This window comes from Acytostelium subglobosum, assembly GCF_000787575.1.
Source record: "Acytostelium subglobosum LB1 DNA, scaffold: scaffold11, whole genome shotgun sequence".
Lineage (NCBI taxonomy): Eukaryota > Evosea > Eumycetozoa > Acytosteliales > Acytosteliaceae > Acytostelium > Acytostelium subglobosum.
The window spans coordinates 875830-899600 of record NW_012236522.1 but is presented as its reverse complement, the minus strand read 5'-3'; the positions used below and the strand labels follow the sequence as shown (position 1 = coordinate 899600).

The 23771-nt window shown below is 45.2% G+C and overlaps 11 protein-coding genes across 11 annotated transcripts; 4 read left to right on the top strand and 7 right to left on the bottom strand.

The window, feature by feature from the left end:
- Window positions 1–129: 129 nt before the first annotated feature.
- Window positions 130–1824, bottom strand: SAMD00019534_062410 (hypothetical protein; the record flags this gene model as incomplete). Its single annotated transcript, XM_012898839.1, has 1 exon — window positions 130–1824. The coding sequence occupies one exon, from the start codon at window positions 1822–1824 to the stop codon at window positions 130–132; it is 1695 nt and encodes a 564-aa protein (XP_012754293.1).
- Window positions 1825–2482: 658 nt separating this feature from the next.
- Window positions 2483–3521, top strand: SAMD00019534_062400 (hypothetical protein; the record flags this gene model as incomplete). The annotated part of the gene is made up of 2 exons (XM_012898838.1): window positions 2483–2588; window positions 2704–3521. 2 exons carry the CDS (start codon window positions 2483–2485, stop codon window positions 3519–3521), a joined length of 924 nt encoding a protein of 307 aa, XP_012754292.1.
- Window positions 3522–3921: 400 nt separating this feature from the next.
- Window positions 3922–6109, top strand: SAMD00019534_062390 (hypothetical protein; the record flags this gene model as incomplete). The annotated part of the gene is made up of 6 exons (XM_012898837.1): window positions 3922–4008; window positions 4103–4429; window positions 4509–4806; window positions 4878–5097; window positions 5182–5694; window positions 5806–6109. 6 exons carry the CDS (start codon window positions 3922–3924, stop codon window positions 6107–6109), a joined length of 1749 nt encoding a protein of 582 aa, XP_012754291.1.
- Window positions 6110–9034: 2925 nt separating this feature from the next.
- Window positions 9035–11083, bottom strand: SAMD00019534_062380 (hypothetical protein; the record flags this gene model as incomplete). Its single annotated transcript, XM_012898836.1, has 2 exons — window positions 9035–10718; window positions 10833–11083. Coding segments are annotated over 2 exons (1935 nt in total), but the record flags the coding sequence as incomplete, so codon positions are not given.
- A 688-nt stretch (window positions 11084–11771) lies between these two features.
- On the bottom strand, window positions 11772–13832 carry SAMD00019534_062370 (hypothetical protein; the record flags this gene model as incomplete). The annotated part of the gene is made up of 3 exons (XM_012898835.1): window positions 11772–12523; window positions 12636–12858; window positions 12951–13832. The coding sequence occupies 3 exons, from the start codon at window positions 13830–13832 to the stop codon at window positions 11772–11774; spliced, it is 1857 nt and encodes a 618-aa protein (XP_012754289.1).
- Window positions 13833–13919: 87 nt separating this feature from the next.
- Window positions 13920–15380, top strand: SAMD00019534_062360 (hypothetical protein; the record flags this gene model as incomplete). Its single annotated transcript, XM_012898834.1, has 1 exon — window positions 13920–15380. The coding sequence occupies one exon, from the start codon at window positions 13920–13922 to the stop codon at window positions 15378–15380; it is 1461 nt and encodes a 486-aa protein (XP_012754288.1).
- Window positions 15381–15971: 591 nt separating this feature from the next.
- SAMD00019534_062350 (hypothetical protein) lies at window positions 15972–16571 on the bottom strand (the record flags this gene model as incomplete). Its single annotated transcript, XM_012898833.1, has 1 exon — window positions 15972–16571. A coding segment is annotated over one exon (600 nt), but the record flags the coding sequence as incomplete, so codon positions are not given.
- A 490-nt stretch (window positions 16572–17061) lies between these two features.
- On the bottom strand, window positions 17062–18799 carry SAMD00019534_062340 (hypothetical protein; the record flags this gene model as incomplete). The annotated part of the gene is made up of 4 exons (XM_012898832.1): window positions 17062–17616; window positions 17678–18257; window positions 18328–18401; window positions 18485–18799. 4 exons carry the CDS (start codon window positions 18797–18799, stop codon window positions 17062–17064), a joined length of 1524 nt encoding a protein of 507 aa, XP_012754286.1.
- Window positions 18800–19966: 1167 nt separating this feature from the next.
- On the top strand, window positions 19967–20570 carry SAMD00019534_062330 (hypothetical protein; the record flags this gene model as incomplete). The annotated part of the gene is made up of 2 exons (XM_012898831.1): window positions 19967–20152; window positions 20217–20570. Coding segments are annotated over 2 exons (540 nt in total), but the record flags the coding sequence as incomplete, so codon positions are not given.
- A 265-nt stretch (window positions 20571–20835) lies between these two features.
- On the bottom strand, window positions 20836–22133 carry SAMD00019534_062320 (hypothetical protein; the record flags this gene model as incomplete). The annotated part of the gene is made up of 3 exons (XM_012898830.1): window positions 20836–20904; window positions 20992–21511; window positions 21634–22133. 3 exons carry the CDS (start codon window positions 22131–22133, stop codon window positions 20836–20838), a joined length of 1089 nt encoding a protein of 362 aa, XP_012754284.1.
- A 736-nt stretch (window positions 22134–22869) lies between these two features.
- SAMD00019534_062310 (hypothetical protein) lies at window positions 22870–23535 on the bottom strand (the record flags this gene model as incomplete). The annotated part of the gene is made up of 3 exons (XM_012898829.1): window positions 22870–23023; window positions 23099–23351; window positions 23424–23535. 3 exons carry the CDS (start codon window positions 23533–23535, stop codon window positions 22870–22872), a joined length of 519 nt encoding a protein of 172 aa, XP_012754283.1.
- Between the last annotated feature and the right edge of the window lie 236 nt (window positions 23536–23771).

Sequence of the window (23771 nt, the reverse complement as noted above, 5' to 3'; positions counted from 1 at the left end):
CATTCATATACATACTTATTTAAATAAACTAAACTTATAACAAAGGTAGTCATTGTTTAATTGCTTATGTTTAGTTGGGCTGCCATGACATGCAAGTGGACCATCACTCAATCAATCAATCGAGTCAATCTATGTGATGACGTTTGGCTCCTTTCTTCCAGTGATCTTTTGAAGACTGGAGAGTTCGAGGCCAATGTGGATGAGAGACTTGAGATGTGTTTGAGTCTCGGAGAAGAGGTTGCCACTGGTGCTCTCGTACTTGTCAAAGTAGACACGGATGGTGGCACCAGTTGAGCCGGTACCACTGAGTCTGTAGATGATCCTGGATCCATCGGTGAAACGAATACGAAGACCTTGACGAGATGACACAGAGAGGTCGATGGGGTCCTTGTACTCAAAGTCGTCGACGGCGGCAATCTCGTATGACTGTCCATCAGAGACGCCGGTGAACTTCTGTCCGACGAGCTTCTGTGTAGCGATGCCCTCTGAGATCTGGCGCATCACATCGTCGCCGAGCTTGGTGTCCACCTCTTCATAGTCGTATCTGCTGTAATAGTTCCTTCCATACTTCTTCCAGTGCTGGTGCACGATGTTCTCAAGCGACACGAACTGCTTAGTGGCATCGGTGTTGTGATGTGAGAGGATTTGCAACCAGGCGATCACTGCCCAGATACCATCCTTCTCTCTAATGTGATCGGAGCCCGTGCCAAAGCTCTCCTCACCACAGATTGACAATGTGTTGGCGTCCATGAGGTTGCCAAAGAACTTCCATCCGGTGGGCACCTCAAAGAATGGGATCTTGAGATTCTTGGCGACGAGATCCAAAGCGGCACTGGTAGGCATACTTCTAGCCAGGCCCTTCAGACCGGCCTTGAAGTAGGGGATGGCTGCGAAGTTGCTGGCAATGACTGCCACTGAATCGGATGGGTTGACAAAGAATCGCTTGCCGAGCACCATATTCCTGTCTCCATCACCATCGGAAGCGCAGCCCATGTCGAACAGTCCCTTCTCCATCTTGCTGACGAGCTCTGGGGCGTAGGTGAGGTTGGGATCGGGATGACCACCGTTAAAGTCCTCTGATGGCACACAGTTGATCAAGTTGCTCGTGTTGACGCCCAACATCTCGGTGAAGATGCGTGTGGCGTACACACCAGTCACACCAGACATGGCGTCAAAGTTGAAGACAAAGTCAGGACGGGCTACCAACTTCTTTATAGCTTCAAAGTCAAAGATTGTTTGCAAGAGGCTGGCGTACTCAGTTACCGAGTCGATCACCTCCACCTTGAAGCCCTTCCACTCGGTAACGCCGAGCTTTGTGAGATCGGCATGCACGTTCTCCGCGATGTTGATCGATGTGATCTTGCCAGTCTGAGCAAAGATGGCGTTGGTGATGGCCTCTGGGGCAGGTCCACCGTTGGCAATGTTGTACTTGATGCCAAAGTCACCGTGTGGGCCACCTGGGTTGTGGCTTGCTGTCAGGATGATGGCACCAAGTGCCTTGCGAGCACGTACCACTGCAGAGATGGCGGGAGTTGACAGCAAACCGTTCTGACCGACCAGTACACGACCGATACCGTTGGCAGCAGCGATTGCAAAGATGATCTGGATGGCCTCCTTGTTGAAGTAACGACCATCACCTCCGACAACCAGGGTAGCGCCAGCCACCTCATTTGGTGGGAGCACATTGAATATGCTCTGTACAAAGTTATGAAGATAATAACCAGTCTTGAACTCTGTGACCTTCTTTCTCAGACCAGACGTTCCAGGCTTCTGTCCTGCAATTGGTTGAGTGTCCAACTTCTTAATCACAAGTTCAGTTGACATTTTTGTTTGTTGTTTGTTGTTTGTTGTTGTTTGTTTGAGTTGATTGATTAAAATAGAATAGAAGATAATATATATATATATATAATGTGTGTATGTATAAGTATCTCTGTATCTGTATCTAATACGAAAATAAGTGAGATGAAGGTGGGAGCAGATTAAGTTCCATTTAATTTAGGGTTTTGTTGTGTTGTTGAACATCACAAGACCCACACTTTCCCATTTTGGTTGGATACAGATATTATTGAAGTTCATTCTAAAAGATGAATCTTCTTCAACTCTTGTTCCCTCCTTATTCATTGTTCAAGGTAGCGTAATTCAAATCTATAGATGTTATAATAACTAATACTAAGAATGATTGAATGTTAGACAAGATTGATTATTTTGGGATATTAACCTAACTGATGAAAGATTGATTGATTGATTGATTGACAACTTTAAAGATAAGGTTAATAACATCTCTTTCTTCGAGATGAGTGAACTATTGTTATGTTCAGTGAGAGTGATTAACCATCAATCACGTCATTGCCAAAGTTGGAAATTTCGGTTCATCATCATTAGTGAAGATTATTAATAAGACGGAAGGGAAGTCTCAAAGTAAGTCAGTCAGCTGATGATACTTGTACTTGTTTGATCATTATTATTAAAGTGAGATAAAAGAATGGCAACAACTACAGCAATACCAACTACAACATCAACCTCTTCATCAACAACATCAAACATACTCAATCCAGGACCATATCATGAGATCGATCGTCTGATAAGAAGTATGATTCATTCATTCATTCATTCATTCATTCATTCATTCAATCTATGATGATGACGATGATTACTTGTTAATATGAACAAAGTATTGACATTACTACGCTCATACATTCACAGACAACTTAGACTATGTCAATGAGTTTGAACCTGGGTTCAACTTGACGTTTCAGCGAGCATGGTCCAAACGCTTGTCAACTCACAACACATTGGCCTACAGCCCTCTGTACTTTAAGCAGTCGATTAGCACACAGCTCAATGACGGCACATCGATCGTGTTGCTGATGGACAATGACAAGGAGATGGAGGCCGAGATCACCACGTCACCGCTGCCCAACGTCACCACCAAGGTCAGCCTCAACTCAACGGTCAGCGCAATGATGGGCAAGCAACAGCCCGTCATCTTTGGCACGCTGTGCTACACAGGCGATCGCTACGTCTCCGAGGTCAAGCTGACCACCAAGAATGATGGCCTCTTTGGCCTGTCGCACATGCACGCTGTCAACGCGAGACTCACCGCAGGCTTTGAGGCCTACTACAAGGCCGTTCAAAAGTCGGGCGGCGCTTCGTTCGGCCTGCGCTACCAGGGCAAGTACCGCAACTTCCCCTTCCAGGTGTGCTCCACCTACAATGTGATGGGCGACCTCGGCCTGTCGTTCCACTCGCCACTCGTCACCACATTCCCCACGGACATTGACTTGGCCACGCGCTTCACACTCAACACCAACAGTATGGAGTCACGTGTCGAGATCGGCTCCACTATCGTCTACTCACTCAAGGTTGGCAAACGAGTCCTGCCCATGACACTTCTGCTGAGCACGTCGTCGGCCAAGGTGCACGCCGCACGTCTCAACTTCAAGACCAACATTGGAAAGATATCATTGGGTGCCGTCATAGAGAACAAGAGACTATCATACGGTCTCTCTTTGAATATATAGGCTCAACGCACTCCGTTCGAGCTCGCACGTGGCTTGCTTGCTGACGGCTGGATGTTTGGATGTCTGTTCCTCCCTTAGCTCGAGCATTGGATGGATCACACAGCTGGCTTGCTGTTAGCGATGAGATTGAATAATAATAAGGCATGAATGGGATTATTCCATCCGTCGTCCTTTCAGTTGTACAAGAGCGCTATGATCATGATCGAACAGTGTCATGTTGGGGTGTGTGAATCTGGTCAGTCTCGCGCCTTTTTTGTCCATGACCAATCACGTGATTGATTGAATGAGTTCGTGAATGGGTGTATGAATAAATGATTGAGTAGTGCAATGATACAATACAGATAGATACATAACATAGACATAGACAGATACACACAGACACAGATACTACGACCAAACCATGTTGCCACATATTAGCATTGACCTGATGCTGAACAACATGAAGATGCTGTTGGATGCCAAGCAGTATGAGTCAGCCGAGACATTGGTAAGCAACAATGGCATGTAGATGGTCATGTATGTGCTCGTGTCTAACAAGCTGGATCACTCAATCAATCAATCAATCAAACAAACAAACAAAGGGCAACTTTATCATCTCAACACCATCGCTGGTAAAGGGTGCGGCAGCAGGCTCTGCCGTCACTAATCAGATGATACTGGCATTGACAATGTTTGCAGACGCAATGTTCAATCAGGGCCAACACCTTCGCGCCTGCAAGTATTATAAGGCGGCGTTTGAGATGTTGGCCAAGTTGATCAGTCCATCCAGTCACACATCACTCTTTAGCCAAGCCGCTTCCAAACAGCCACAAATCACTGCCAGTCTCCGAGCGACCGAATACGAACTGCGCTACAAGATGGCACTCTGTCACGTCCAGACCAAGAGGATACCATTGGCCATATCACATGTAAATACTTAATAGTGGCTCGTCTAACGTTGAGGTGTCATCCCTCACTCACTCACTCACTCACTCAATCAAACGCAAGCTTGAGATTATACCGATTGCCAACAGGACACTGGCGATACATTTGACATTGGCAAAGCTTTATAGGGAGACAATGAGAGAGAAGACAAAGGATACGATCACATGTTACAAGGAGGCACTTAGATTGTGTCCTCTTTGTATTGAGGCGATCAATGCATTGAAGGAACTTGGCGAGGATCCCGAAGCCATACTACAACCAGTACTCAACAAACAGAACTTCCCCAACACCAACATCGACTCATCCTGGATACCAGCACTGGCACAATCAACAATCGAGTTGAAACGAAATCAACCTCAAAGTATGATTTATGGGTCATTCAATCACTCGATCAATCGATCACTGACTGGAACAATTCCAATCAACTTCTAGAATCATTATTCATACTTAAGAAGCTTGAAGCCAAGTTCACTGGAAACCTCTACTTGTTGGAGAGACTGGCAATGGCCTACCTTTACAATGACGAACCATCAATCGTCAACACAACCGACACTTTCAAAAAGATACGCACTATTGATCCACTCTATGTAGGCTCAATGGATGTCTACTGCTCAATTCTCAAGCGCAGACAACTCCCAGTAGAGTTGAACAAGTATGTCAACTCTGTATTCAATCAATCAATCATGGAATAATCCCATATTGACTTGACTACTCCCTCTCAACCTCCCCATTATAGGGTATGCTCCGAACTGGTTAACGCCTACCCACAAAGTCCAGAGAGTTGGACATCAGCTGCAATGTATTATTATCTCAAGGAGACCAATGAGAAGGCTGTGGAGTGCGTGGAGCGCGCTCTGAGCATTGACGAATCACACACTCAGGCACACAGTCTCAAGGGTGAGATATACCTGAGCATCGACGAGCCACGCATAGCGCTGCCTTCACTTGAGCGTGCGTTTGCGCTGTCCAAGAACATACTCACGGCTCGCGATCTTGTGCGCTGCCACCTCTTCCTCAACCAACTGAACGAGGCACTTGCCGTGGCCAAGGCCATCCATCGTCTGAGTCCGGACTACTCCAAGTCCAAGGCGCTGGTTGGCATGGTGCTGGCCAACCAGCCCGAAGAGCGAGACCAAGCACGAAAGATCCTCCAAGAGGCCCTGGTACTCTCTCCCTTCTGTATCGACTCTGTGCTGACCATGAGCAAGTTGAACCTTGTCGAAGGAAAGGCACAAGATGCCATCGATTTGTAAGTTCCAGGACGAGTCAACCCTGGCCCTCATTCTTCAATCAATCTCTTACTCACTCACTCAATCAATCAATCATGTATCATGGAACCATCCCACTCACCAATCAACAGGATACAGAGACAGTTGGACAACCAGGAAACAGACTTGATGCACACAGAGATGGCTAATATATACATGGAGATGGGATCGGAGGATGTGTATGATAAGGCAATTCATCATTTCAATCAAGCGCTGGAGATCAATGGCTCGTATGAAGGTGCTTTGACAGGTCTGCATCGTTTGGAGTTGTTGAGGAAAGGTCTGGACCCTGACCAAATCGACGAAGGCATAGATGGCGAGGACCTCGAACTCCAAGAAGATGATGAACTGGATGATGAAGAGAACCTTGTCGACGACATGGATGACATGGCCTAAGTGATGTTGTTGGTCTCCCATAATAATACACATAAAAGAGTTGTCGCTTACCCTGCCCTGATGCCTGGGCATTGATTGATCAGAGTTTTGCGCCAACCATGGACTCTTATTTTTAGCCTCCCATTGTGAACTTCTTCCTGGCCAGATGTACAAAGCATGCAAGCGGTTCAACCAATCACATTAAATCAAAGTTCTCTCCCTCCCTCAATGTCAACATTCGTTTGACGAAACATTTCTGGATCAAAATGTATTGGCAATAACAATAATGAACTCGAGTACACTGGAGCATTTGATCATTCTTGTCGATTCAGAGATCATTTATGAATTGATGCCAGAGTATCTTCCGGTTTTGTTGATGGCCTTTCCAACAGTTAACTTTAAATACTTTGATCATAAAATCCAAGTCGAAATATCAATAGCCTTTAGACTTCTGGGCAACAATGTAGCTTTGTTGGCATAATCACACCCAAAAGATAAATATAGATATAAAGGCATTATTATTCTGGATTAAATATTTATTCCTAATTAATAATAATAATGATTGTTGTTGTTGTTGTTGTTGTAGTTAAGGATTGATTGGTCATGCACAGGAAGATGAACAGAATGATTACTTGGTCTTTAGTGTCTTTGAGAGAATCATAGCCAGTTTGAGGTTGGTGAGCTGCGTCTCCGAAACTTCTGTTGGTATGCCCATGACTGTAAGATGGTGGCACAATTGTTTCTTTGTCATCCTAGACATCTGGACTATCGTCTTGCTTTTAAGAAATTCTTTAAGCATGGCCGCGTCCTGCACAACAGCTGCAGTCACTTTCAGAGCAGATTCTGATGTGTGCGATAATTGGACAGCTGTTGCATTGGAATTTGACCTTGTAGTTCCTCGTGGCCTTGGTCTGCCTTTGTCCTTCGTTGCAAGCCCTGCCGAGAACCGCCAAAACGAAATGACTTTCTCTTCATCAGCGTCCGATATAGGTACAAAAAGTGCTGTTTCGTCGTCTACAAGCCTCCATTGAATTTCAAAGTCCAGCTCGTTCTGGCAGAGGATCTGTATGGTGATCGTTGGGATTGACATAAGTAAATATTGCAAATGTGGTGACAGACACTTGAGTATTGTGTTGAAACTGGTATTAACATCATTCCATGGCTTGATTTGTATGATCAAATGTGAAAGTGTGCCAATTGATGACAACAATGATCTAGTCTCTGCCCTGGACAATATAGAGTTTGGATTGGTATTGTCAACATAATGGTTAAATGTGAGCTCTCTCAGACACTTGTGACCAAACAAACACAGATTAGCTGCCGAGAAGTGTTTGCTTGGGATTGATAGCGATATAACTGACGGAATTAATTCAGTTGTAAGAAGATGATTGAAATAGTGTCCAAAGGTTAAATGTGTTAGAAGTTGTGGTATGTGTCCGGTTTGGAGAGGTTGACTGAAACGTGCAAACGATAAGTATGTCACCGATTTTGGTATATGTCCAACTTGAAGAGGTTGATTGAAAAATGGTAATGATAGTTTGGTCACCGACGGTGGTATATGTCCAACTTGAAGAGGTTGATCAAATAAGTGAAATGTTAGTTCAGTCACCGACTGTGGTATAAATCCAACTTGAAGAGTTTGGCCGAGGTTAGTGAATGTCAATTGTGTCACTGACTGTGGTATATGACCAATTGAAAGTAGCAGTCCCAATGATAGACGTATCACAGATAGTGGCACATCTCCAGTGTGGAGAGGTTCATCGAAACCTTCTAATGATAATTGTGTCACTGAATCTGGTACATGTCCAGCTTGGAGAGGTTGATTGAAAAAGCTCAGTGACAATATGGTCACTGATTTAGGTATATGCCCAATTTGAAGTGGCTGGTTGAAATAGCACATTGATAATTTTGTCACTGATTGTGGTATGTGTCCAACTTGAAGTGGTTGATCAAAAGATGAAATTGATAATTTGGTCACTGACAGTGGTATGTGTCCAACTTGAAGAGGTTGATTGAAATGCTCCATTGACAATTTTGTCACTGATTGTGGTATGTGTCCAACTTGAATCAAAATATGACATTGATAATTTGGTCACTGACAGTGGTATGTGTCCAAATTGAAGTGGTTGATCAAAATATGACATTGATAATTTGGTCACTGACAGTGGTATGTGTCCAACTTGAAGAGGTTGATTGAAATGCTCCATTGACAATTTTGTCACTGATTGTGGTATATGTTCAGCTAGGAGCGGTTGATTGAAATAGCGCAGCGATAACTGTTTCACCGACTGCGGTATATGTCCAACCAGTAGAGGCTGGTTGAAAAAATCCAACGATATTTTGGTCACAGACTGTGGTATAAGTCCAACACAGAGAGGTCGATCAAAACGAGCCAATGACACTCGTGTCACTGATTGTAGTATGTGTCCAACTTGAAGAGGTCCATCAGTCGAATCTTCTATGAAGTGTGAGTCTGGCTGTGTATTTAGGATGAGATTATCTTTATCCATAGTAGTTAAGTGCTGAAATGTTCTATATTTTCTATCTTGTATTGAGGCTCTTGTGAGCGTTGCCGAGTGCACAGCATGTATAAAGTGATATTTCAATGATGGTGCTATGCTCTTTTGTAGCATGAATATTGTTCTGCTTGTCAAGAGGAAACATAGTATGTCAATAATGTTAAGATACGACGCAACTATTCTTAAAATTTGAGTGGGTAGCATATTCTATTGTCCAATTATATATATATATACTGATGATAAATGATAAGAAAGAGTTAGAGTATCTCATCATGATCCAAGTGGTGTTCTATTTTTGATCAAAAAACTGAATTTAAAAAAAAATAAGTCCTCCATGGATCAATCAAAAACCATATTATTAATGTTGATTGGAACGGCATGAAGCCAGGACACCAGCCACAAAGCCAGGTGCACTTTATAAATCACTCTAGTTCTGGTTCAGTCTCTGCTCTAACTCCTTGATCTGGTTGGTGATCTCAGAGGGCAGGTGAGTGCCAAACTGTGCGCAGTACTTCTTCATCGAGGCCAGATCGTTCAACCATGCGCTCTTCTCAATGGTGAACAACTCGCGTACACTGTCCTTGGAGATGTCCAGGCCGTTGAGGTCCAGGGCACCCTCGGCGGGCACGTATCCAATTGGTGTCTCCTCGGCGCCCTCCTCACCCTTGGCGGCACAGCGCTCAAAGATCCACTTGAGCACGCGAGAGTTCTCACCAAAGCCTGGCCAGAGGAACTTGCCCTGCTTGTTCTTGCGGAACCAGTTGACGTAGAAGATCTTTGGAAGCTTGTCGGCCTTGGAGCGCGACTCCATCGACAGCCAGTGGGCAAAGTAGTCGCCCATGTTGTAGCCACAGAAGGGCAGCATGGCGAATGGGTCGTGGCGCAGCTGGCCGACGGTGCCCTCAGCGGCAGCGGTCAGCTCAGAGGCGGTCGAGGCACCCATGAAAGTGCCGTGCTTCCAGTTGAAGGCTTGGTAGACGAGGGGCACGGTCGACGCACGACGGCCTCCAAAGATGATGGCTGAGATGGGCACGCCCTTTGGGTCAGCAAAGGCTGGGTCGACCGAGGGGCACTGTGAAATTGGTGCGGTGAAGCGGGAGTTGGGATGGGCAGCAGGGCGGCCGGTGGCGGGTGTCCAGTCGCGTCCAGTCCAGTCAATAGCCTTGTCGGGGGCTGGTCCGAGGCCCTCCCACCAGACATCGTTGTCTGGCGTCAAGGCGACGTTGGTGAAGATGGTGTTGCGCTTGATAGTGTCGAGGGCGTTGGGGTTGGAGCTGGCCGATGTACCGGGCGCAACGCCAAACATTCCGTTCTCTGGGTTGATCGCGTACAGACGACCGTCGGCGCCAAACTTCATCCAGGCAATGTCGTCACCGATCGTCTCGACCTTCCAGCCGGGGATCGTTGGCAGCATCATGGCCAAGTTGGTCTTGCCACAGGCCGAGGGGAAGGCAGCGGCCACGTACTTCTTCTCACCCTTTGGGTTGGTCAGACCGAGGATGAGCATGTGCTCGGCGAGCCAGCCGTCCTTGCGGGCCATGGCCGAGGCGATACGCAGTGAGAAACACTTCTTGCCAAGCAGGGCATTGCCTCCGTAGCCACTGCCGAACGAGGCGATCGATGGCTCCTCTGGGTAGTGCACGATGTACTTGGTGCTGTTGCATGGCCACTTGGAGTCGACGGCGCCGGGTGCCAGGGGCGAGCCGATTGAGTGCAGACATGGCACGAACTGGCCGTTGTCGCCCAGGGCCTTGAGGACGGGTGCGCCCATGCGTGTCATGATGCGCATGTTGCACACGACGAATGGCGAGTCGGTCACCTGCACACCAATGTGCGAGATGGGCGAGCCGAGTGGACCCATGCTAAAGGGGATGACGTACATGGTACGGCCTTTCATCGAGCCTGTGAACAGTGGCTTCAACGTGGCCTTCATCTCCTTTGGATCGGTCCAGTTGTTGTTGGGGCCAGCGTCCTCCTTGCGGTTCGAGCAAATGTAAGTTCTCGACTCGACACGTGCCACATCACTTGGATCCGAGCGTGCCAAGAAACTGTTTGGTCTGCTAGAGTTGAGTTTGGTCAGCACTCCAGACTGGACCATCTCATTCGTGAACCTAAAGTTGAAGTTGAAGTTGAAGGGTTGAAGGGTTGAGGTGGAGGGGAGTGTCAGATAAGTCGCGTCCATGATGGCATCACACTCATTCAATCAATCAATCAATCAAACATACTTTGTGTACTCCTCCTCTGAACCATCACAGACAAAGATGTTGTCTGGTTGGCAGACCTTGGCCTGCTCCTCAACCCAGTTGATGAGCTTCTGGTTCTTGGTTTGGGTCTTTAGGGACTCGAGTGAGAAGAAGCGGCGTTGTTGGAGACCAGAGGCCACGCCAATTGATGTATTGTTGCTGAGCAATGGACTGAATCTGAGGCGATTCAGTGGTGAACTGATCTTAAGTACATTCAACATTGTTGTTGTTTCTTAGTATAGTATATATAATATATTATGTAGTCTTAAAAGGAGATAGAGAGAGTGTGTATAAGTGATAAAAGATAGATGTAATTAAGATCTTTGAAGATAGTAATGATGGTGAGAGTGTGTGTGGTGGGTGATTGATTGGTTGAGTGAGTGATTAGTGTGTGTGAATGAATGATGATGATGTGTAGTGTTAGTGTCAATTACTTATACTACAACTACAAACAACTACAACTACTATCACTTTAAGAATGAAAGGTATGATGAATAATAAGACGAATGAATGTCAGCCCTTGATGTGATTGTGAGATTGCACCAAGTCAAGAAACACTATGTGTACAATGTGATATTGCGTTTGGGGCAGTCGGAAGCAATCCAAAGGGGCACTCTCATCACAACACAACGCTCACTCATTCACACCAATCAATCAATCTATCAAACAACATCATAAGATATTTGATTAAAATTTAAATTAATGTTCATCACACACGACGAAATTTCAATTGTTGATGTTCCCGTCTTGTCCCGCCACTTCCTGATGTTGATGTGGGTGTGCCGACTACCCACCTTGTGTTGGTCTGGGTTGGGCCAGCTCATCACAATACACCCACGACAAACGAATGAATGAATGAATTACCTAAACACGGACATCCGATTCCATGGTCCAATGAATGAATGTGAATGTATTGATTGATCAGTAAAGTCCAAGCGACTTCTTCAACTTCTCCTGTTTCCAGAGCTTCTCTTGTGCGAATGTATCCTTGTCCATGCCAAATGTCGCCATGAAGTCGTCGTCCGACAGGTATGTCTCGAGTCTGGTCGAATCCAAAGCCCTTGGTGGATTGTTCTGCAACTCCTCCAGTGTGTAAGTCCTGTTCAACACTTTAAGGTACTCATATACAGTGATCACTGTTTGATCAACAGTAGCAGATGATGTTGAAGTCTTACGCGATGATGAATACTTGGTTGAGACCCTCCAACTGCCATGGAAGTATTGAATAAATGACTTTGGTTCTGATCCACTCTCCACAAGGTATACATTGGGATGACTGTTGTTGTTGTTGTCTGCAGCAGCATCATGGTCTTGAGAAGAATGAAGCAGACTGTCATACTCCAACACAGCAGTCATTGAACTCTTGCGCTCCTCTTGTGTTGATTGACGTCCAATCCAAAGATAGATGTCTGGACGACAATCCAGGATCATGACGTCCTCGTTATCCAAGTCCTCCTGGTCCCACTCAAACACACGTTCAATCTTGAACAGGCCACTCGAGTATGAGCACTGGAACATCCATGGCGCACTGGTCATGTGTCTTGTAAAGTATGTTGCCGTCCTTGCTTCTGCGTCCGCCATGATGCTTGATCCAATGTCACTCCAGAACCTTGTTGGCTCATTGCCCTCATTGCACAATATTAGATCATATTGGTCATTGTCATGGTCGTGGTCTTGATTGAGTGATTGAACGATTGATTGCATCCTGGTGTCGTTGATGGCTCGACTGAGGGCAGAGTGATGGCCACGCCAGATGTAGCACCGGTCAAGACTGGTCCTAATTACAAACCAGTCGTTGGTGTTTAGGATTGTTGGCTTTGACCTCGTCCAACTCAATGGCGCGCCATCCATGTTGACCCTTGAAGTGATTGCACGATCTGACCTGATACATGCACATTGCCCTGTTGTCCCTATCATCTTCACGATCGTCCACTCCATTATGCACAATGATGAATCCACCAAAGATGTTCATAAAGTGAATTGGCTCCTTGTTCTGAACTACTCGTACCTGAGATTGATTATTTGATTGATTGATTTGGATAGTTCCAGTGAGTGAGTGATTTGGTCCAGGACTCGCCCATGCAACCCCGATGAACTTACCTTCTTTGTGATGCTGCCCAACTCGTCGTCGAGGTCCACGGCTAGGCGGGCCGACTCACCCTTTTCGTTGATGGTCGATCGCTTGCCCTGCCAGAAGTAGATTAGATTGTGCTCCTTCATCTTGACCAGATAGCGGTAGTGTATGACATAGCTCTCTGCACAGTAAAAGTGTCCATAGCGGTGCGCTGGCACTGCCTCCTTTCCATGATCCTTGACGCGCCACACTCTCACCTGTCCTCGCGCATCGTCGACGGCTGCTGTGAAGCTCTCAGGGAGGTCACGTGTCGCCAACAGTTTGGCCACGTCAAAGTGCTCTTGTTTCACATCGGCGATCCTTCCCTTGGGGACGGGCGCCATTGAGATGGGCAGCGACCGGCTCCAGTCTGCGAACTTCTCCTTGAACAACTCGGTCTCGCCGCCCTCCACCACACGAGTGACGCTCACCCACTTGGGGCGGCCCTTGCGCTGAGCAAGTAGCGCGTCGGCCAACTCCATGGCGCCCTTGCGCACGGCATCATCGGTCTGGCGGCCAACCCACAGGTAGACCTCAGTACCGCAGTCAACAACGTATGTGTGGGCGCTCTCCAGGCAGCCCTTGGTCAGGCCGATCTTGGGCAGGGTAATGGGTTCGGCTGCCAGTCCTCCACCAGCAGCACCATTACTACTGCTTGCCAGTAGGTAGAGAATGTCCTTGACGCGTTTCTTGTCGTCAGCCTCAAGCGGGATATCCTTGGGTCGCGAGGACCCTCCGAGCAACTCCCAAAACTCTTTGTTGAGCGCGGGTTGATCGGTTGATGATGATCGTTTGTCATCGATTACCAATGATTGAGCACGTGAACTGCGCTCCTTGTTACGAATGCGACCGGCGAGGTCGAGGGCCATGGCCTGCTGGACCTTGGAAGACTCGGCTCCACGCCACTCAATGATACGATCGCCCCAAGTCCCAGGATGTAGCAGCAGTTGGCGCGGATGGATGTGACCACGCACTCGACCAATCGGCCAACAATCGCCTTCCTGCCACTAAACTTGATCAATCGTTTGATGTTGCCGTCTCCACGACTGTTCAACTTCTTGTTCTTCCACTCGATACCCTGTGAGTCGTCGATTGAGGCCAGCAGTCCGAATCCAGTTGCGCCAATCGCTTTCCTCTTGGGTGAAGCGCTGGCCGTCTGCATTGATGAGCCCTTGCTCGCCAGGTTCTTTACGGGGTTGACAGTGGGCTTCTTGCGGTTGGCTGGGCCTGCTGGCCGCGCGGATCCCTTTGCGCTGCCAAGGAGTTGGTGGGCGGCGGCAGGTGATCCAAGTATCGACTTTGGTGAGGCAACTGTGCTGGGCAACGACTTGGAAGGCGTTGTCAAAGGTGATCGAGTCGATGTCATTGTTGTCGTTGTTGTTGTGGTAGTCGTTGTTGTCGTCGTCTTTGTCTTGGTCGCAGAGGATACCTTTGATGTCATGGATGTGGAGGTGGATGTGGTGGCTTTGGCTTTGGCTGTGGCTGTGGCGGCTGTGGCTTTGGCTGTGACAGTTGGAGTGGTTGCGGTGGCTGTAGTCTTGGACGCAGCCAATCTCTTGGCTGCCAATGCTGGCGAGAGTTTAGCCATTGATGACGCTGCCGCGGGTTTTGCCAAGGTCTTTGGTATCGCCGAGACTGGCTTTTTGGCAGCTGTGGCCGATATGGGCACTACCTTTGGTTTGGCTGTGGTGGAAGTTGATGATGTTGATACAGGTGTTTTTAGTTTGGATGATGTTGATACAGGTGTTGTGGTCTTGGTCGTAGCAGTTGGCTTGACGGTGGGTGATGTTGTTGTTACATTGGCACCAACCTTTGATGATGATGCCTTGGGTGATGATGTGGAAGTAGTGGAGGTTGGAGTAGTCTTCATTGTGGAAGATGTGGATGGTGTCTTGGCAGCTGCGGTGGTGGTAGTCGGTCTCTTTATGGACGATGTGGTGGGAGGCTTCTTTGGAGCACTGGCTAATGTGGAAGTTGAGGATGCAGCTGGTTTCTTGATTGAAGTCAATGTTGGAGTTGATGTGGTGACTGATGTAGTCTTCTTGGGTACCGTACTCGCAGCCTTTGTTGTTGTGGCCGTCTTTGCACTCATACCAACTGATGATGGTGATGTCGCAGGTCTCTTCAATCCACTCACTGGTGGGGTGCCAGCCACAGAGGTTGTCTTCTTTGCCGCTGCCACTGTCACCGCTGCTCCAACTTTAGCTTTTGTCACACTAGATGAAGTAGTAGAAGTTGATGTAGTTGTGGTTGTCGATGTGCATGGTATATCCATTGTTGTTGTTGAAGTAGTGGACTCATCTGATGAGATAAGCTCCAATGATGAGACTGCTGGGTCTATATCCGATGACTCTGCCACTGTGTCAGACTCCTGTGCCTGTCCAACGAATGTGTCTGATGACACCGCCACTTGCTGATTCTCCTCATCATTCAACTCTCCATTTGATACGTTAACAGTTGTTGATGTTGTAGTTGGTGCTGGGACTGCAGTCTTTGGCTTGGGCTTTGTGGAGGTCGATGCTGTGATGGTTATGGACCTTGGGAGAGGTGATCTAAGACTCTTTGTTGCTGTTGTTGTTGTCGTTGGTGATGACTTTGGTGATGACTTTGGTGTTGTTGATACAGGACCTTTGGAGGTTGTCGTCTTCTTGCTGGAAGTTGTTGGAAGTCTGGAAGTTGTTGTTGTTGTTGTTCTAGGTTTGTCCATTGATATGTTTGTTTATTTGTTAAGTAAGTAACATGTTACTAATACAAATAACAACAACAGGACAAAGGTGAGTGTTATATATACGTTAGTCGTAGTTGTAATAATGATCAGAAACACACACTGTTTGGTTGGTCGATCTGACTAATCACCCCACCACCCACACGATCACATACTTCACTCCCTACAATTTAGATCACAAAGATATTGTTGTCCAAACATCAATGAATAACTAACTGAATGACTGACTGACTAATGAATGACAACTGTTGTTGGTGCCTACAATTTATGCCTTGGTAGCACATCCTTTGACGTGAGTCAATGAAATGTAGTGTGCCTCGGGTATAATGGAGATGTCTACACTCTTCCATCCGCTCATCCTAGTGATGGTCTTGCTGGTTTCTCTCGTGAGGTTGCATCCATCGCCAATCATGCCCCAGAAGGGATTCAGCACATTCTGAATGGTGCTGGCGATAGGGTTCTCCGAGACAATATGCTCGATAAACAATAGCTTGCCACCAGGCCTCAACAGTTGCTGGATCTCCACTAGTATGCCTTGGTAGTTTGGTATGGAACACAGCACCAGGTTGCAAATGACCGTGTCGAATGTGCCATTCTTTAGCTCACCATTCTGCAATGCCTCGGCAATGGTGCTGTTCAACACCTTTACCTTGTAGGGATGATCTCTGGCCGCCTCCTTTAGTCGGTCCAACATGAATGGATTCGGTTCAATAGCCACCACCTCTGTAATAGGCTTATCTCTCTCCTCATCCAAGAACTTAAAAGTTGGACCTACTCCTGAACCAACATCCAATACCTTTCCATGTGCATGCGAGAACATCTCTCTCTTATGAACACATAACTTCTTATCAACAACTGGTCCGAGTTTATTCCTAATCCAACATATATTGTTAGATTGTTTGTTTGTTGTAAAGTCTGTACCTCTCTCTAACATATAATACAGTACTTACCAAATTACATTGAATATCCTTTGTTTAATCTGTTTGGACTCACTTCTTGTGAGTACAAAATATATAATAACAGCTATAACTACAAGTGATATATACATTGTGTGTATCTCTTTATCTCTATCTTTATCTGTATCTCTATCTCTTTAGCTCTACAACTAGTTTGAACTAACCCCAAATTTGGAATTGAATGTTAGATGCAAAGATGTTCTTGCTAGTAATGGGAATTGTTTGGGACTGTTGACACCTGTTTATCGGAACTTATCCTTCACACACACACACAACAACAGATAGACGAATGAAGTTGATATTGATACTTCAGACTCGCTTCCATGTATATATTATATTATATATATATATATATATTTAATAATGGTCGGATGATTGGCTGAATGAATGAGATGAATGAATGAGATGAATTACTTATTACATTTTGTCCAACTCGACTGTCTCGCTCTTTGTCCCCTCATCAATTTCATTGTCATTGCTATCGCTATCACTCTCACTGTGATCACTCTCTGGTTCTTGTTGTTGCTCATGTTTGGAGATATTCTCAGACTCCTGGAGACGCTGTTGTTGTTGTTCAATATTATTGTTGTTGGCACTATCATTGATATTTGTGTCACTGATTATACTATTATAGTTGTCATTCTTGTCATTGTTGCTGTTGTTGTTGTCATTGTTATTGGCGCCAGATGTATTGTCATTGTTGCTGTTTGAATTTTCACCAGGTGGTGCTGCTGCTGCTGCTGAATCCTTGGCATCTCTTTCCTCTTTCTCCTTCTTCTCTCTCTTTCTCTTCTTCCTGTCTCTAATTAGATAGTATACACATATTCCTAGCAACACTATCTCCTGTACAGCTGTTGCAAGGTAGGGGAACCAAGTGGTCCAAGACTGACCAAGTGAAAGTTGATTATAACATATCAGTATTGCACCAGGTATCTGGATACACAGTGATACAAGACTGAGGCTTCCAATTTTCTACAAGTATGTATGTTAGTAATCAATAGAATGATTGAATGATTGAATGAATGGTACATACATCGGATATCCATGTTGTATATATTTGTGGCAACCATTGAAGGAACACTAGAACTGATGCCATGATACCCATGGCGTAGGCATAGCCGGAAACAATGTCAGACTTGGCACCATATCCAAGCACAAGTCCAAGGCCAATTAGGAAGAAGATGAGCGACGCCGCCATGCTACCCCAGAAAAAGGGCACACTGTACCAGTCCATGCGAATGAAGAATCGCTCAATCTTGTTATCACCATCCTTTAGCAAGAAACTGTCTGGCGGGATCTCTCCCTTCACCTTCTTCTTCTTGTCCTTCTTCTTGTCATCGCTCGACGATGATGAGGTGTCTTCATCATTGTCATTGCCAGTGGTGGTTTGTTGTTCTTTGCTGTTGTCTACCTCGCTGGGGGCAGTTACTGGCTCGACAAAAGGCAGATCCTTGTTGTCGTTGTTTGTTGTTGGTGATGATGTATCACCATCGAGCTTCGCTTGCTCATTCTTTTGCGTCTGCTCCATTAGACGAAGTTTCTGTTGTCTTCTAGCCTCCTCTACAGCGGCGAACGGTGGGAGGATAGGACGGTATATTACATAAAGTGCGAAACTAGAGTAGTCCCATGTAATGTTAGTTGTTGCCACTCACTTCAATGCCAAGGTAGTTGACTACAACTTACATTACACCAGTGGTAACGAATGGTACACCCAACTGTGATACTGGTATCAGGTTCTGGAAGCATACCCATTCAGTCTGTTGGAAGGAGGAGGGGAGGGGAGTGTTTGGTTAGGGAGATGGACCAGTGGGGATGTGGACGCCGGACGAGGATACTATACCATGTAATCATGACAACAGGCAAAGGCGAACCAGTTGAGGAAGAGCACGTTGAGGAATGTGCCCATGCAGTTGACATAGTTGAACCAACAACTTATCAATGAGAGGCCTTCAATGTTCTTCCTGATGATTAGCACCAGGATCTGTGGCAAGAAGGAGATAAAGATACCAATGCCCAACAAGATACCGAGCACTACGTCCTCTGTTGGGAATGTATCTTTACAAGTGTAGGGCTTGTTCGAGTCTGTTCCGCCGCTACTACTGCTGCCATTTCCTGCCGCTGCCTCTAGCATCTCAGCAAATTCATAGTAGCCCATGTTGGTTGGGTTGGGCGCAGTTGTTTGCTGACGTTGCTATAATGCTTTGTTGTTGTGTCTTTCTAGTTGTTTGTTGTTGTTGCAAGTTATGCCCTTAGACTCTGCCTATTGATATGAATGAATGAATGGATGAATGAATGGATGATGTGAGTGAATGGATGAATGGATTGTAAGTCAGAGATTGACGAGTTGACAGGTGATGGAGATAAGTGAAGGTTGTTGTGTATTTGTAAAGGATGGGGTGAGATTGACAAGTGACAGTCTAACGTTTGATTGGGTGATGGGTGAAGGGTCGTTTCGTGTGTGAATGTGATTGATTGTGTGGCGTGTGTGAGTGTATGAACTCTATTATCAAGATCATGGGGCAATTCAAATCAACTCTTATTCATACAAATATATAAATAAATACATACATAAATAACTTATTATTCCTATTATAATTTTGTTATATTAATACTAATACTCAAATGATAATTACAATTACAATTGTTTAATGAGTTGAGTCCGACTACCTGTAGCACTATCCTCCTCAAGGCTTAGGACATCCATGGAAGATTACAACTGTTAGGAAAACAGTCAAACAAACTTTCCAGTTTCAGATACGACCTTGGCCTAAACAGATGCGATTTTTGACGGTTTTTCAAAGGGAGGTGGCGGGGCAGGACTCATTCGGTACCCCTACTGAACCATGAATCCCAATGTGTAGCCCGACACCAGTTCAAATGGATAAAGTCCCGAGATTGCCCACACTATGAAGAAAAAGGAGCAGGTGTTGTTGTTGTAACCAAACACGTTAAACAAATTTCATTACATTGGAATTGTACTACTTGATTTATTAATAAATATCTAAATTTCTCGATGCGAATTACTTTGGCCAATCCCAATCCATTTCATGTACCCTTAATTCCGGTTCTAATACCGACTGCCCAATGAAAGTAAGTAGTTGTGGCCCAAATGATACAAGTTAACTTGTATAATAATAACAATGAATCAACGAGTGAACATACACTTGTATTAGATACACACAGACAAGTGAAAACTGTCTCACTTATCAGAGTTTACGTGTATTATTAGTGTGTTGTGTGAATGATTGATTGGTTGATTGATTGACTTATAAGTGAGTGAGTGAGTACATGAGAATCAAATGGTTGATTGAATTGTTAGTTGTACATTTTATTATCTAGTAGTACTAGTCTGAAGGCAGAGATGTCGGCACCAACATCAGAGACAAACAATACAGAGAAAAAGTCAAAGAGAGTCATAGGAGACTACCAAGAACCAGAGTATATTACCATAATAGTGACCGATCCAATACGTATAGATGACTACATTTCATATATGATAACTACCAATGTAAAGAACTGAATGAATGAATCGAAAGAATGATGGAATGAACAATGATTAACAAACATGACAGACAACATTCCCAGAGTACTCAGAGAGAGAGTTTACCGTGAGGAGAAGATATAAGGAGTTTGTAAACTTGAGAGAGACTTTGAAACAGAAGTTGTCAGAGAAGCCCAAGGCTATAAAGTTTGGTGAACTGTGTCCACTTCCTGGAAACAACCTGTCATCATTGTTTGGACAGGGTAGATTTGAACCAGAGTTCATAGAAGAGCGCAGGAAAGGACTGGAACAATTTCTCAACAACGTCGCCACTCATAACTTCTTCCGCTTCGTAACAGCACTTCACCGATTTCTTCAAGACAAGGATGCCAATGTAAGATGTGTCAACTCCATGCAACTGTGCGCAACAGCTGGCTTATTAACTCTCCATCCACAGTTCCTTTGAGTGAATGAATGATTGGAACCCTTTTAGTTTAGAACATTGTATATATCAGTACATATGAATGAATGAATGAATCAATCAATCAAAAGTCGATTGAACTTAGTGATCAATCGCATCAAACATCTCAACTGACCAAGCAAAGGTGGAGTGAGAGAGTAATGGAAAGACACAAGACAGACAATGGATCAAAGGAAAAGGAGGGGGTTTATAGAATGTTAAGTTAAGGGATTACGTATAACGAATGCGTTTAGATGGCTGGGAACAGATTCTGAGCCTGGAAGTACTCGATCTCCTCTCTGATACCTGCCTCAGTCAACTGTAAACATGGTAATAATGAATGGATAACGATGATTATTAGTATATGAATGAGTGTACTGTGTTACGGCAGAATTCTTCTACTTACCTCTGGGTAGTCATACTTGAAGCCAGTTGCCTCGATGGCAGTACCATCGACGGCCAAGTGGTTGTTGGACAACAGCTCCTGGTCGATATATGGGGTGAGTGGAGTGTTGAGGATACCCTTCTGCTTGCACAGGTCGGACCATGGCTTGAGATGCTTGTTGTTGGCCTGCTCACAGACAGCCTTCAGGTTGAGCTGGGCGAGGTTGGAGACGATGGAGCCGTGGAATCCGGTCTTGATGGCAAAGACCTTCTCGAGACACTTGTTAATCTTTGCCTGGTCAGTGTCACCCTTGTCGGCAAGGTTGAAGACGGCGCCCTTTGGAGCACCGAGGGCAACGTGCCAGATGGCCTTGCAGACATCGTTCACGTGCACAGTGTTGACCTTGAGGTCACCTCCCCACAGGAACTCCATCTTCTCGTCGAGGAACTTGTAGACGGCACCTGTGATGATTCTTGGTGAGACTCCAGAGACGTCACCTGGACCATAGACAACTGCTGGACGAAGGATAACGTAGTTCAAACTGTTTGTAGTTACATATGATGTCGCATCTCGATTGTTAGAACTGCGCGCAATCAATCATCATGAGCCTGTTTCCCTGCCTGCCTGTCTGCTGTTGTTGATTTGCTCCAACAAAATACATACCCAGCGATCTCCTTCAACTTGTTCTCAGCGTTGAACTTGTACTTGGCAATGAGGGTCCATGCATCGATCTTGTCACCCTCCTTGCTGGCCTTCTTCTTGGACTCGTAGACCTGGGCGGTGGAGACCTCGATGAACTTGTCGACGCCAACCTTGGCGGCCTCGGTGGCACACTTGACGGTGACGTCAAAGATCTTCTCGTTGTAGACGGCATCGGTCTGGCCGTACTTGGTCTCGCCGGCCAAGTTGAAGACGTAGTTGAATTTGCGTCCGCCATCGAGTGTGAAGCATTTGGTGATCGAGGCTGGGCTGGTGAGGTTGCCCTGCATGTATTCGACCTTGGCAAAGGCATCGGCGTGCTTCTTTCCGAGGAAAGCAGTGGTTGGCAACACCTTGTCAACGACACGAATGTGATCGCACAGTGCCTTCTCAACCAAGAACTGCACCAAGTTTCTTCCAATGAATCCAACACCTCCGAGAATCAATACATTAGGCTTGACCATTTTTTTTTGTTTGTTTAAATCTTTGATTGATTGATTGATTGTTATTACAAGGTTGTTTAATTAATATACAATGTTATAAGTATATATATAGTTATATGTTATATGTATAAATATATATATAATAATAATAAGTGTGCGCGTGTTGTTGGGTAAGTATTAAATACAATGATGCCAATGTTGTGTTGAATGAATAGGATGATGGCTCAGCCACAACCATCCATCAATCCATTCCGCTCCCACTCACTCATTCATTCATTCATCCACGCACTCTAGCTTTGCAAGATGGAAAGTAGTAGTAATCAGTTATTCTCTCACTCATTGAGAGATCAATATCTTCACCATAAAAATAATATAAAATCAAATCAAATTTGGTGATTGTGATCAAACACCCACACTGTACTCCCTCAATCACTCCCCCCTCTACGCAAAAAAATAATGATGGTGTTGGTGAAAAGCAATCAGCATCGTGCTTTCCTTTAATTAATTTTCGATCCAAAGATGGCTTCTTGTTGGGTCTTTATCAGAATGGCGTGTTTTGTCCTTGTTGTTGGTGTTTGTTCAGATCAACAAGTTGTTTGTTTTTGCGGGCTGGTCAAGGACTCTACGGAATTTCCGACATGATGATCAAACAACTCCCGATGCACGATGCAAGGATGTTCGGTCCAAACACGTTGTAGAGATACAGATAATTAAGTTATGTGTTTGTTTGATTGATTGATTGATTGGAGTTTAGAGTTTAGAGTTTAGCTCGTGGCAAATATAATGCCATCATAACTTGCTTCCTCTCGAATCCACACTTCTCATAGAACTTCTGGTTCTTATCTTCACAGTCCAGGATCAGCTTGTAACATCCCAATTGGGATCCAATATGCTTCAACTGATCAATGATCCTATGGATTGATTGATTGATTGAGTTAGTATACATGTACATATACATGAGTCATTCAAACATTTAGTTTAGTTACTTTAGACCAAGGTTCTTTCCACGATATGTTTGGTCCACTACAATGTCTTCAATGTGACCACATAGTGCACAACCTCTGATGAACTTCTTCTCGATTACAACTGAACCAGTGGCAATGATTCTCTTCTTGTTGACATCCTCTGCCACCACTATAAAGTATGTATCATTCTCTTTCTTCATCTGTAGGAATCGTTCAACAAACTTGGCTCTATCAAACTTGGCCTCTGTCAACTGTTGCAACAGTTCAGAGAATCCTACTCAAACATTGTCGACATTTGTAAGCATACATATACAAGGAGCCTTGTTGATTAACAATGTTTGATTACCTTTGTCATAGTCTGTCAATTGTAATGGTCTAAATTGAATGCCCTCATTATTAAAGTATTGATTGTCAATCAATAGTTCAGAGGGGAATAATGTAGTTGGAGGTATAGTCATCTTATTCTCTATAATATATACAAGTAATGAATGATTGAAGAATGAATGAATGAATGAATGATTGAAACGAATCAATCAATTAAGGATGTGGGTGATCTTCCCATCAACACGTCTACAACACTGGACGTGGGAGTGTGGGATCCGTTGAACTTCCATCCTTATCTTGCCATCTGGCAACAGATTGATTATCTTCCACTAACAGCGCCACAACTACTACTGATTGCATCCAATGAAAT